Source organism: Pipistrellus hanaki, assembly GCF_964339955.1.
Source record: "Pipistrellus hanaki genome assembly, chromosome: 13".
NCBI lineage: Eukaryota > Metazoa > Chordata > Mammalia > Chiroptera > Vespertilionidae > Pipistrellus > Pipistrellus hanaki.
Genome location: NC_140515.1, coordinates 51,361,808 through 51,373,995, shown reverse-complemented (window position 1 = coordinate 51,373,995; position 12,188 = coordinate 51,361,808). Strand labels below are relative to the sequence as shown.

The 12,188-nt window shown below is 37.3% G+C and overlaps 1 protein-coding gene across 27 annotated transcripts in view; it reads left to right on the top strand.

The window, feature by feature from the left end:
- The window catches only part of LRRFIP2 (LRR binding FLII interacting protein 2), a 94,141-nt gene that overhangs the window by 43,880 nt on the left and 38,073 nt on the right, over positions 1-12,188 (top strand). For 8 of the 27 annotated variants that reach the window (XM_084902811.1, XM_084902805.1, XM_084902808.1 and 5 more), the window contains 8 exons: positions 1,124-1,165; positions 2,553-2,618; positions 4,086-4,160; positions 5,494-5,544; positions 5,626-5,670; positions 6,489-6,536; positions 6,985-7,041; positions 9,392-9,457. The exons of 11 other annotated variants lie outside the window; for them this stretch is intronic. In XM_084902811.1, the coding sequence (XP_084758937.1) occupies positions 1,124-1,165; positions 2,553-2,618; positions 4,086-4,160; positions 5,494-5,544; positions 5,626-5,670; positions 6,489-6,536; positions 6,985-7,041; positions 9,392-9,457 (450 nt within the window). The remainder of the gene's footprint in view (positions 1-1,123; positions 1,166-2,552; positions 2,619-4,085; positions 4,161-5,493; positions 5,545-5,625; positions 5,671-6,488; positions 6,537-6,984; positions 7,042-9,391; positions 9,458-12,188) is intronic. 8 more of the 27 variants (XM_084902804.1, XM_084902790.1, XM_084902806.1 and 5 more) reach the window with 6 other exon arrangements.

Sequence of the window (12,188 nt, the reverse complement as noted above, 5' to 3'; positions counted from 1 at the left end):
CAGGCAAGTACACCGACCAGGAATTGAACTGTGACCTTCTGGTTCATAGGTCGGTGTTTAGCCACTGAGCCATGCTGGCCAGAATAAAGATATATTTACCAAAGTACCTGAGGAACTTAACTCATTGCTTTTTATTTTTTTTTAATTTTTTTTATGCATTGCTGTTCTGGGTAAGATTGCTTAAAAAATATAAACTAGAATGTTTAACAAATGAATGGTAGGAAACTACAAATCTAATTTTTTTGGATTTCAAATGTAGTGGTACTCACATTATCTTCTTTTCTTTTTTTAAAAAACATCCTCATCCAAGGTATGTTTTATTGATTTGACAAAGAGAGAGGAAAGGGGAAAGAGAGAAAGAAACATCGAAAGGTTGCCTCCTGTATTTGCCCTATTGGGGATAGAACCTGCAAGCTCCAGGTATGGGCCCTGACTGAGAGTTGAGCCCAAACCTTGTGGTGTATGGACGACACTCCTACCAACTGAGCCACCTTGCCAGGACATCTTATTTCCTTCAAGATTCTACATGAAATATGGCTTTCTGATCTTACAAATTTTATATATTTTTCTTTGGTTTATATTTAATGCCACAATTGTATGTATACTGTGTGTTCCATGCTGTGCACGGACCAGCTTTCTAGTTTGGTTCAGCGTTTTTAATAGGGAACGCTCTTGAGGAAGAAGTTTTTCGGGAGTGTGTCCATGAGCAGGTCCAGGGGAATTCCCCTTATTTTGAGGCTGCCATTGTTTTCTGAAAGCTTGGTTTAGTGATGTGCTTTTGCCTGTCCATGCCTTGTTTTTGCCTTGTTCATAAGATGGGAAATGATGGTAACAGTCACAATGATACAAAGTAAAACATCTTTTGACTCCAGAATGCTTAATTCCTGCATTTAAAGCCTATCTTACTGATTTGTGAATTCTATTTGAAAGAGAACATGCAACTTTACATATAATTTAGCAATAACTTATACTAGGAAAGAGTGGGGGGCTATTCTTTAATTCACATTTAATGGCCTTTATGTTTAATAATTTTGGAGTTTTAATAACTTGCAAATGTTATTTTTTCCCCCTTTTTATAATTCTGATTTTGGAAATGCAACTTTCATCTTTTTCTGAAATCCAGTATGATCCTCTCAAGGACAGATCATCCAGACTCTCATCATTAGTATGTAGTGCATGACTCTTTGTTAAATGTAGTTTTACTTTATAAACCCCTACTGATGCTAATAATGGATTGTGACTAACTTTCACAGGTTTGTTATGATGTTTGGGGGGAAACATATGACTCACAAAGCAAAACTGTTGTTTTGCAATTTTGGCATATTTAACATTTGAATAATATTTTTCTTTTATAATCTCAGGATTAGATAAAAATTATTTGCTTCCCTCTTCAATATTATGATTGGTAGTAATATATTTTCTTAAAATGATGGACTATTCAGCTGGCATGTGCTCATTATTGTATTAGACATGTTTCTAGCAGGATCTTGATAGCCGCTGAGCTGTGGCAGCACAGGCTTCACTGTGCTTAACTCTAGGTGTCTCAGCTAGCAATAGAAAAAGTCCAGCAGTGACAGGTGACTCCTGAAACATCAGTTATGTTCACTAATTTTTTTCTTGACTTGGTGTTTTTTTATGGCATGTCATTTTAGCTAAGTATAGCATGTTTTTATTTGGTTAATATTATGTCATTATATTGTCTGAATTTTCAAATGTGTAAGACAGCTTTTAAAATGTCCAAGGAATTGTATGAAAGGAAAGGTACACATATTCAAAAAAGAGAAATGAATGTATAATTACATTACCTAGCTGTGCATGGCAGTAGGTTTGCCTAGAGCAAACTGTTGGTAGGTAGGACACCTTAGCTGCACTTCCTCATTTCCGGCGAGCAGTACATACCTAGATTGGATTTCTTGTCTATACTTGACCTGTTTAGTACTCTTGCTGTCCTGTATCCCACATACATCCTTGGCTCTGTACTCCTACAGGAAGTTCTGTATCAAGACAGTGCTATCTTCAAAAGACTCAAAGAAGGTTATTATCTAATAATGCTGCTACTCGGGACAGCCATACCATCTGGCTCTGTACTCTTGGGCAGTACATGCTGTGGGACCACTCACTAGGGTTAAAAGTACTATCTGGGGCAATGCAATATCATGCCCTTTCTTATCTCAGTCTTGTTTTTGTTGGTCCAAAGAACGATTCTTGTCACCTAAACCTTCATAAAGAAGATAGAGGGACTCAAATGAGGTGTGGAATGAAGGTCTTCATAAACATCCTGCCTGGCTTGGAGTCTTAATTAAGTTTTTGTTTTTGCTTTTTCGCTAGGCACTGAGCTGGGTGGCATGGGGTATGGGAGGGGAAATGCATATGTGTAGAGGTGGTATACCTTAGCCAGTCCAGTGCAGTGGATCACTTACTAACAGATGGAATTGCATGTAGATTACTCTATATCTCATGTGGACCTTTCTGTCTGTAACTTCATTAAACTATTTCTCAAAATTCACTGATCATTAATCTTCAAATATTTAACTTAAAAAATATACTTCCAGAATCATTCTTACAGTCCCTCTTATGGAATGAAGAAGAGATCTTCTGGTTCCCATAAAGACCCACTGGTTAGTTCTGTTTTGTCTCCTGTCGCAGCATGCTGTACTGCTGTAAAATTCACTCTTACTTTTAGGGAACTTAAGAATTATGACTGCTTTGGTGTGCTCCTAAGGCATCATTGAAATTTGATAGTCTACTGAAGCATGGTTTATCAGAACCTTATTTAAAAATAAATTTGCTTTAATTTATAAGGATTAATATTAAGTTAATATATGTTAACCCCAGGGACTAGAGTTAGGAAGGTGCTCATCACAAGAAGCTCATTGACAGCATAGTTTCATTTATGTTCTGTCCTCTGGAATATACCTCAAGAATAGGGTTAGTGAGATTCTTATCCTTATTTTAGAAATTTAAATTGATTTAGTTGTGGTAGTATAGGCAGTATCAAACTCACAAATGGGTTTCATTCTGAAAGTCTGTTAGTAGGTCAGATTTTGGGAAGTTGGAATGAATTTTCTGGTAGAAACATTAAGGCATGTGATGGCAGAGTTCCCATGCTGTCTTGCAGAAAACTCTTTTAAAATATAATCAAATTGCGTAACTAATAGTGCTCTCCAATCCAGCCACATTGCTCAGCAACATTTCTTGGGGGGAGGCGGGTGTCAGGGAGGAAAGGGGGTATCCAGAATGCCCATTTGGGGGGCTAGGTACACCTCTTTCCTGTTAGGCCGCACAGTACTTGGGGAGGAAGTGTAGTTCCAAGCTCCCTCCTCTGACCATTGCTAGTGTGGAGAGAGGGTCGGGAGACCTTGGCTGGTAGAAAGGAGGGAAGGAAGAATTTAATGGAGAGGACTTAAGTGAGAAGTCCTGGAGGGTGGAGTATTGGGAGCTCTGAGGAGAGGTGAGTCATGGGGCCTCCTTGAAGGTGTGTGTGGTACAGGAAGGTAGGATCAGGAGTGGCAGGGGTGGGGAAGGCGTCAGGGATTGCCTAAATTTCCTTAACCTTGGACAAAAAAGATGGCTGGAGAAGTTAGAAAGAGAATTTTCTCCCTTTCAAGTCACCACAATACATAAAATTACTGTTTTGTATAGTGTATTGAAAATGAACACCGTAGATGGTTTAGACCAAACCATATTTAGTGTGCTCTCTCTTTCTCCCTGGTAATTTAATTTGATCAGTTTATTTTGACAAATAATAGGACTAGGAGAAGCTTGGAAAAAATTACTGTTTAATAATACCTGTGTCATTGCCAAGTGGACTTAAAAAATGGTAATTATTCAGTTGTCCTGGGTTTTTCAAGGGCATTCCTGAGTATGACGTGGGAATATATCACTTATTATTTCCATTCAGTTTGCCTGTACGTTTATAATCTTGTTTTTACAGTAAAAACGATTAAGTACTTGGTTTGCAAACAGTTAACCTTAACTCGTGGTTTTGGAGATTTAGGGGTTGGCAATATTAGATTTTCCCTTTATATGTTGTTAAATTAACAACATTTAACTTAAGAAAAATGTGTTTAATTCGGTTTTTGCAGAGCGGCCTCTACTTTGACCAGAGAAACTATAGCAGTCTTAGACATAGCAAACCCAGCTCTGCCTACTACACTCGGGTTTGTCCACAGTTTTTTGTCTTCGTGTGTTTTATCCAACTTTAACACATTTGTAATCTTCTATTTTGCATTTTGACTAGTTAAAACTAACCTGAGAATGGTTGTATATATACTAGTTTGTGGTAACTGAATTCATATAGCCTGTGTGAGTGTAAATTTAAACTGTGGAAACTATTGAATCACCATGATTGCAAATGAGTACCATTTTCTCCCAATTTTTTCTAATGAAAAATATTTAACACAAAAAGGTTCACAGAATTATGTAGTAACCACTTAGTAACTACCATTTAGATTCTCTTGTACAATTAACATATTACTCTCTTTCCTTTACCATATAATTATCTCACTGTCCTATTCATCCATCCATTAATTTAGTTTTTTGGGGGGATGAATTTCAGAATAAGTTGTAGGCATCACTACACATGGATGGATGCCCTATTAGTAAAAGCTTACATGTGAAAATTTACACTATCAATGGGATAGGAAGAATGTGATTATTTGTTCAATGTTAGAATATGTCTTTTGTTTTTCAGGGCATTTGGCACATCATACATTTAAAATACCTCAAATACATGGCACACAGTACATTTAAAATACTTCAATTGTCCAGGCCTGCACACACAACTTAGATACTCTTATTTTCCATGTCTATTTAGGCTTAGTATAAAAGAACTAAAAATTGTGTCTTCAAATGACATCAGGAAGAGAGATTTAATTCCTTTTTAAGAAATGCTGTGCCTTGATAATGTAGGAATTCATTGTGATTTTAACTGATTAAACTAAGGCACTATGTCCATGGCTTGTTTTGAAATAAAGATTTTTCTAATCTTTTCCAAACACTTGGAAAAGAGTGTTTATAGCGATAACTCAGAGCTCATTTTTCTGGTTCCCCAATAAAAAGGCTAAGGCCATTTGGATTGTGTCATGAGATTACTGAAAACATCCCGGGAGGTGCTGGTGGCTAAAATGTGCCAGTTTGCCACACGCCCTGTGCCATGGCCCTCATTTCCTGAGACTCTTCTTAGCGTGCTGTCCCATCTCCTAGCATTAATGTTCACACCAATGGGACTTAAACACATTCATAGAAAACGATTCCCAGTGTTTTTCTTTCTTATCCCTTACAATTCCTACTTAAAAAGATTACTAATGATTAACATTTTCTCATTTTATGCATTACTTAAGTACTTTAAGCACTCAGGAGTTGCTAATGAATTATGGAGTATGGCGTAAACAAAAGTTTTCTGCTCTCATGATGGTGAGAGCAATTCATTCTCTCTCTGTTTCTGAATAAGGCTATGCACTTAAACCTTAATTATTTGTTTTTGTTCCTCAGCAGTCTTCTTCCCTGTACAGTGACCCTCTGGCGACGTCTAAGAGCACCAGGGTTAGTACTCTCTGAGGAGTGTGTTGTCTTCAGAGCTCCCAGCTGTTTTTCTTTGGGTTAAGTCATGTGCTTTTTTCATAGGCCTCCCCTATTGCAAACTCTGGGCTGCTGAAAAGTACCAGTCTGGTTTGTATCGCTGCCATAGTGCTGGCTCTGGCTTGACGTCTTTCCTCCCAAATAGTGAAGGACACGTGGCTTTAATGTTACGTGGCCCGCAGAATGTGCTGCTCGTGCTTAAAATACAAAACTTGAGGGGAGTAAAAATAAGCATATTCTCTTCACAATGGTAGATACTGCTCGTTTTAGTAGGTTCTTGCTTAGGATTGGTTTTCTATTGAGAAGAGAGATTATGCACGAGCCCATTACATTTGCCTACTTTTGTGAGATGGCTGTCCATGCTTGGGATGTCATATTTCTCTTTGGGACAGCCATGGTCTTGGCCACATTAATACTAGGTCCTAATAAAGCAGCTGACTAAAAAAGCAAAACAATAAATCTTTGTAATATGCGAGCTATGGGTTGGTTGTTTTCAAGCTGTTGTTTGTTGTGTTACGGCCTGTTCTAGTGGGCTAGGAACCTGAGGCTTTATAACTTAATTTTATTGTGACGGGGCAAAATGCTTTGGACCTCACCTTTTCTGCTCTATTTCCTCTTTTGAAAGAATAAATTCATAAATGTTAGTTCTTCTAGTTTCATGTGGCCAGTTTGATTAAAGGAAATACTGTAACCAGTGTGCTTTTGAAATGAAGTGTGAGCTTGAAGTTTTAATGAGACTGGTGCAGGAATTTATGCATGTAAATGAATGTTATCACCTTCACAGTCTTCCCCTTGGTAGACTGTACACATTCTTCAAAACTTTTTTGGAACCAAGCACTGCAGAGAAGTTGGGACATTTTGAAAATAACGTTGATCTTTAGATACATGGTATTTCTTTCCTTCTTTAGGTGTCATTGTATGATGGTGGACTATATAACCCTTATGGTTCTCGAACTGTAAGTCTTAATGGGGGGAGGTGGTGAGGAGAGTGTTGTGTGGGTGGGCACAGTTTACTTACAAAGAAAAGGTAATTTAATCCGAACTGTAATTATTCTATAAGCTGTGATCTATCAGCTGGCCAGTTGTGGCTCTCACCCAAGCTGTGAGAAAGCGCCCACTGGAAATCATCTCTAAAGTGTGAGGGATATAATGGAGACCCTCTTTTCTTGTTCATCAGTTCTTCAGGAAGAGGGTGAGAGTAGTGCTTCTCAGGGCGCACCCCCTCTTTTTCCTCCTCCCGTAGGCTGGCAGATCTTGAGGGTGGGAGTGAGGTGGAATTCCAGACCAGGGAATAACCTTAATCCTGAAAGCCAGGAGCTAGTTAGGTCCAAGGCCATAATATATTCCCAGCAGAACAAGGAGCTGATCATTATTATAAAACCTTTCTTCTTGGAAACTTTATAGCCATCTGAATACAGTTATTACTCATCAAGAACAAGTTCAGCCCGAAGCAGTCCTGTGGTGAGCACTTGGCCTCTGCATGCTTTGTAGAAACCTTTGGTTAATCTGTACTCACAGTTTAGAAGATTGAGGATGTGGTGTGTTTCACTCCGATGCATGGATTGTCGTTTTCGTTCGGCACACAAACACAAGTACTAATTTGTCCTAATTATTGGTTTCTGTATGAATGTGACTTAGCATGTAATTTCTTAAATGAGTCTGGAATCAGTGTCATTAGAATTTTTTCTAAATTTATATTTATTTGTCATTTGTGTGGAACTTCTTGTGTCTTCGGTGGTCATAGTTCAGCATCTGAGTCGGCTGCCCTGTGTTTCTCTTTGCACCTCTGTTTCCTGCTTTGAGCCATTTCACTTGCTTGCCAGCACTTGAATCGGTGGGGTGGGAGAAGAAATAAAAGCTGTTGTTTCATAAAAGCCAAAACTGCAACAATTATAATCATCTAATTGTTCCTCAATATTAAAGGCTTTTTTCTTAATTTGTAAAAGTAATATTAGCTCAATTAAAGTCCTGGGTAAAAGTCTCCTCACCTTTCCCCTCTATTTCCATCCCTTAAACACAACCTGTGTAGTTGTATGTCCTTTCAAAGATATTTTATGCATATGTAAGCATTCTTTATTTGAACAGTATGTACATGGACTCACATATACTTGCTTCTCATTTGTTTTATTTTAAGTATGTTTGTATTAATATATAGAATAATTTCATTCTTTTTTAACATTTAAAAGATTTTTTAAAAAGTAAACCACATTCCTTTTTCCACTGAATGCCTCTTAGAGTTATAATAGTTTTATGTCAGGACATTCTTTTCTTTTTAAAAAAAAATTGATTTCAGAGTATAAGGGAGAGGAGAGAAAGATAGAAACATCAGTGATGAGAGAGAATCATTGATTGGCTGCCTCCTACACACCCCCTACTGAGAATTGAACCTACAATCTGGACATGTGCCCTTGACCGGAATCAAATCTGGACTCTTCAGTCCACAGACCAACGCTCAATCCACTGAGCAAATCCAGCTGGGGCCAGCACATTCTTTTTAATGGTGGTATATTATTCCATTAATACGTGGGCAATACATTTAGAAATTATTTCTCCTAATGTTTGAAATTCAGGCTGTGAGATTTTTGCTACTACAAACACTTGTACAGTGAACATTCTTATATATTTTTGTGTACTTCTATGAGTAGATCTTCAAGGTAAATTGCTAATCATAAAATGGGGAGATCAAAGAGTATATACATTTCACCATATTGCCCACCAAAAAGACTGTACTAACTTAGAGTTCCAACAGCAGATTATGACTTTAGGAACTACCTTGTTTTTCTTGGCAGTGTCGAAATTGAAGAAATTATTAAAGCAGTTTCTTAATGGTCAACACATGTTACTTGGTTGAGTGGAATATTTGAGCTATATGGGCTTTCTTATACTTTCTTGGCCCTGTCCTCCTGGCATTTCCAAATGGCACTTCTCAAGAATTCTCCTAAACACACACAAAATTACTCAGAGATGTTTAAGGAGATTAAAAAAAAAAAAAAAGCTTTTTCGCATGAGGAAGTGTACTTTTAATCCACCCTCTAATAAAATTCTACTTGGCAGTTCTTGGGCCTGGTAGCATTTTTAATGTCTCAAGTATGATGGCCTCTTGCAAACAAAGTTATTATAGTATGTTTTCATCAAGTATAGAATCTTGTCCTTGTGTGCTGGCAAGATACTGTTTCATTTGCAAGTTGGGTTCAGAGTTATTATCTTAGTGATACCAGAATGGTTTCTTAGTGATGTCAGAATGGAGATAACCTACACATGCTGAGGATGAGCCTTTGTACTGCTGATGAAACAGGAAGAAAAGTGTAGGGTGACGATAGAAATGTCTCCACTAGGTGCTTAGGAATGAATAAAGAAAATAAGAACATCATTTCAGTGTAATACTGGTAGGAAATCTGTCTTTGACTTATATTAGTTCACTTGAAAATATTTTTTAAAGTTCTCAAATTAAAACCTTAAATATATCTATTGATCCTATGGGATCCCAAAGAGCCTAAAGCTTTTAAAAGCATGAAAGCTGGATTTGGCTGGTTTACACATGCCTCCCCACTCCCTTTTTCTTTAACTTAAATAAAAGACAAAGTACTATTTTATTCTTTGCTCATATTAGAAGTGTTTTTTTATTTTTTAATGATTATTTATTATATCTTCCAACAGCTTTTTTATTTAATGATGCACAGTAGGTGGTGCCAATTATAATGCTCATAGAGAGTGTGTGAATGCTTCCCAAACCTTACCTAATGTCCTTACAATCATGTAGGACCTGTAGTGAAATTGCATCTTTTTCATTATCTGCATTTAATATCTATAGTTTATCGACGATACTGCAAGCATTGCGTCTTCTGGTTGTTCCAGTCGCGGGCGAAGGGAGAATGCGGTGAGCATGGTCTGCATGCAAACATACACAAATTTTAACATCGCACCATTATGGATCATATATGACATCTGAGGGAAAAGTGAAATTTGTATCTGACAAAATTAGCATTTTCTTCTGATTTAACTTAAATGAATAAGTTGCCTTCAAAAATGTGTTTCTGACAGTACATATTCTCTGGCTTCATAACCTTTCATTACTAACTTGCTTCTTCACACCTCTTCTGTGTTAGTCATGGTACATTTGAAAGATTTTTTTCTTTTTATTCTTTGTTGTTGTTTTATGCATATTTATGTGCACATTGCGCCAAAAACAAAACTTTCTCAAGCAAAGTTAATGCTTCCACACTGTATAAAACTCATAACTATGGAATATAAAGCATGTGGCCATCAGTCTCTTTCTTTGTTGTGTATTTAACCATTGTTTATACATCTTTTAAAACCTATGAACTTTTTAAGAGCTTCTGATGGCAAAATTTTTAAATTCTGGCCTTAGAATTCAATTAGAGTAATAATTGTAAAGACAACAAATAGCTGTGTTAAAATACAAATTATATAATTTCAGGTTACTCTTTTAGTAAAGCTGCAAGTTTTATGGAACTGATGACATTTTTGCTTTATTTAAGAATTAATATGAAAAATACATTGGTGAGGATGATGTGTCAGCTTAGAGCTAGAAAAAAAAAAGACCCCAATAAGTAAGAGGCTAGAATTCCTTAAAGAAAAATAGAAGGCCATTTAATGAGTTGTGTTTTGTGAAAGATTGTAAACTTGAAGTTTCATAGAGAAGGGAACACCAAGTATTTGTGAGATTTGTTGTAAAAAAAAACCCCACAAAACACACACACAAAAAAAACCAGCAGTCTAGCCCTAGCCAGTTTGGCTCAGTGGATAGAGTGTTGGCCTTTATACTGAAGGGTCCCGGGTTTGATTCTAATCAAGGGCATGTACCCAGGTTGCAGGTTCCTCCCCAGCCCAGGCCTGGTTGGATGCATGCAGGAGACAACCAATTGGTGTGTCTCTCTCACATCAATGTTGCTCTCTCTGTTTCAACCCCTCCCACACTCTAAAAATCAATGGAAAAATATCCTCTAAAGAAAACAACAAACCCAGCTGTCTAATTAAAGGCAGTCATGGTCCATTAGCAAGCCAGTTTAAATGTCCACACTCAAAGCTGAAGGAGAAAGAAAAATCCAAGACATCTATCTGAAAGCACCTTAAAAAGTGATGGGGTAGAAAGGCAGGGACTTTATTATTTTTTATAACAAAAAATTATAAATTTTCAATTACAGTTGACTCAGGTGTACAACATAGTGATTAGACATTTATTTACTTTATGAATTGATCACCCAAAAAGGTTTAGTACCCATCTGACACTATACATAGGTATTATAATATTATTAACAATATTCCCTATGCTGTACTTTACATCCCTATGATTATTTTTATAATTGTGTGGTTTTTTTAAAAAAATAATATGTTTTGATTTTTAAAGAGAGATGAAACGACAAGGATAGAGAAATAGAAACATCTATGAGAAGCATCATCCATTGGCTGCCTCCTGCATGCCCCCTACTGGGGATCGAGCCTGCAACCTGGGCAATGTGCCCTGATTTGTACTTCTTATAGAAAGAGAGGGACTTTAAAATAATGGTGCCTGGGCATGAACCGTTTTTACAACTTATTAGTGTGTTAATGTAAATTTCTTCTCTTTTTAAAAAAAATGTATTTTTATTTATTTCAGAGAAGAAGGGAGAGAGAGATATATAGAAACATTAATGATAAGAGAGAATCATTGATTGACTGCCTCTGCATGCCCCACACTGGGGATCGAGCCTACAACCCGGGCATGTGCCCTGACTGGGAATCCAACATTTACTTCCTGATGCATAGGTTGGCATTCAACCACTGAGGCACACCAGCTGGGGTAATGTCAGTTTTTTTATTTTTACAATGGATGTTAATATCTTCGTAGGTAAGCTTAATATGTGGATTAAATAAATTACTACATAGGAAATAACTATCAAAATTCTGAGACCGTAGGTACAAATAAAATGTTAGGTATTTTTAAATCAAGTATTACTGTTACTATGAATAAAATTGTTACTGCTTGATCATATTAACCCTTGGCAAACCTTTATAGCTATAAGCCTTCTTTGTCTCTGTGGATGGGCTTCCATATTCCCTTCTTGGAAGGGAAGAGGTGTTTTGTTTTGTTTTCCTCTGTAAGTCCATTTATCTTTCTTTGCATTATATGTAATATATATTTACAGTGGGCCCGGCTGTTGGCGGCCCAACAAGGGCCGCAGAGGACTCAGGGCACTGGGTCCCAAGGGAATGGGCGTTTTTAAGCAAGGTGATCAAAGCTGAGGCAAGGAATAGCTGATGAATGAGGGGAAAAATGTCATTTATTAATTCAACAAATGTTTATGAAGTACCTGTTATATGCAAGGCACTGTGTTAAGTGCTGGGACTAAGGATAAGCCAGCCCAGATTTCTGATTTCATGGAGTTTATATTCTAGTAAAGAAATGGAAAATAAACTAGTAAAGAAAGGAACGAAGGAAGCAACCCTGGGAGTGTGGAGAGAACAAGCAGGTGATAAGACAGGCAGCCCTGAGGGTGTGGTGTGTGTGTCTGTCCCTCTGGATAGAGAAGGGTTCTCTGGAGAAGTGACCTTTGAGCTGAGACGTGAAATGTGAGGCACCAGCTGCGTGAAGAGCTGGGAGAAGAGCT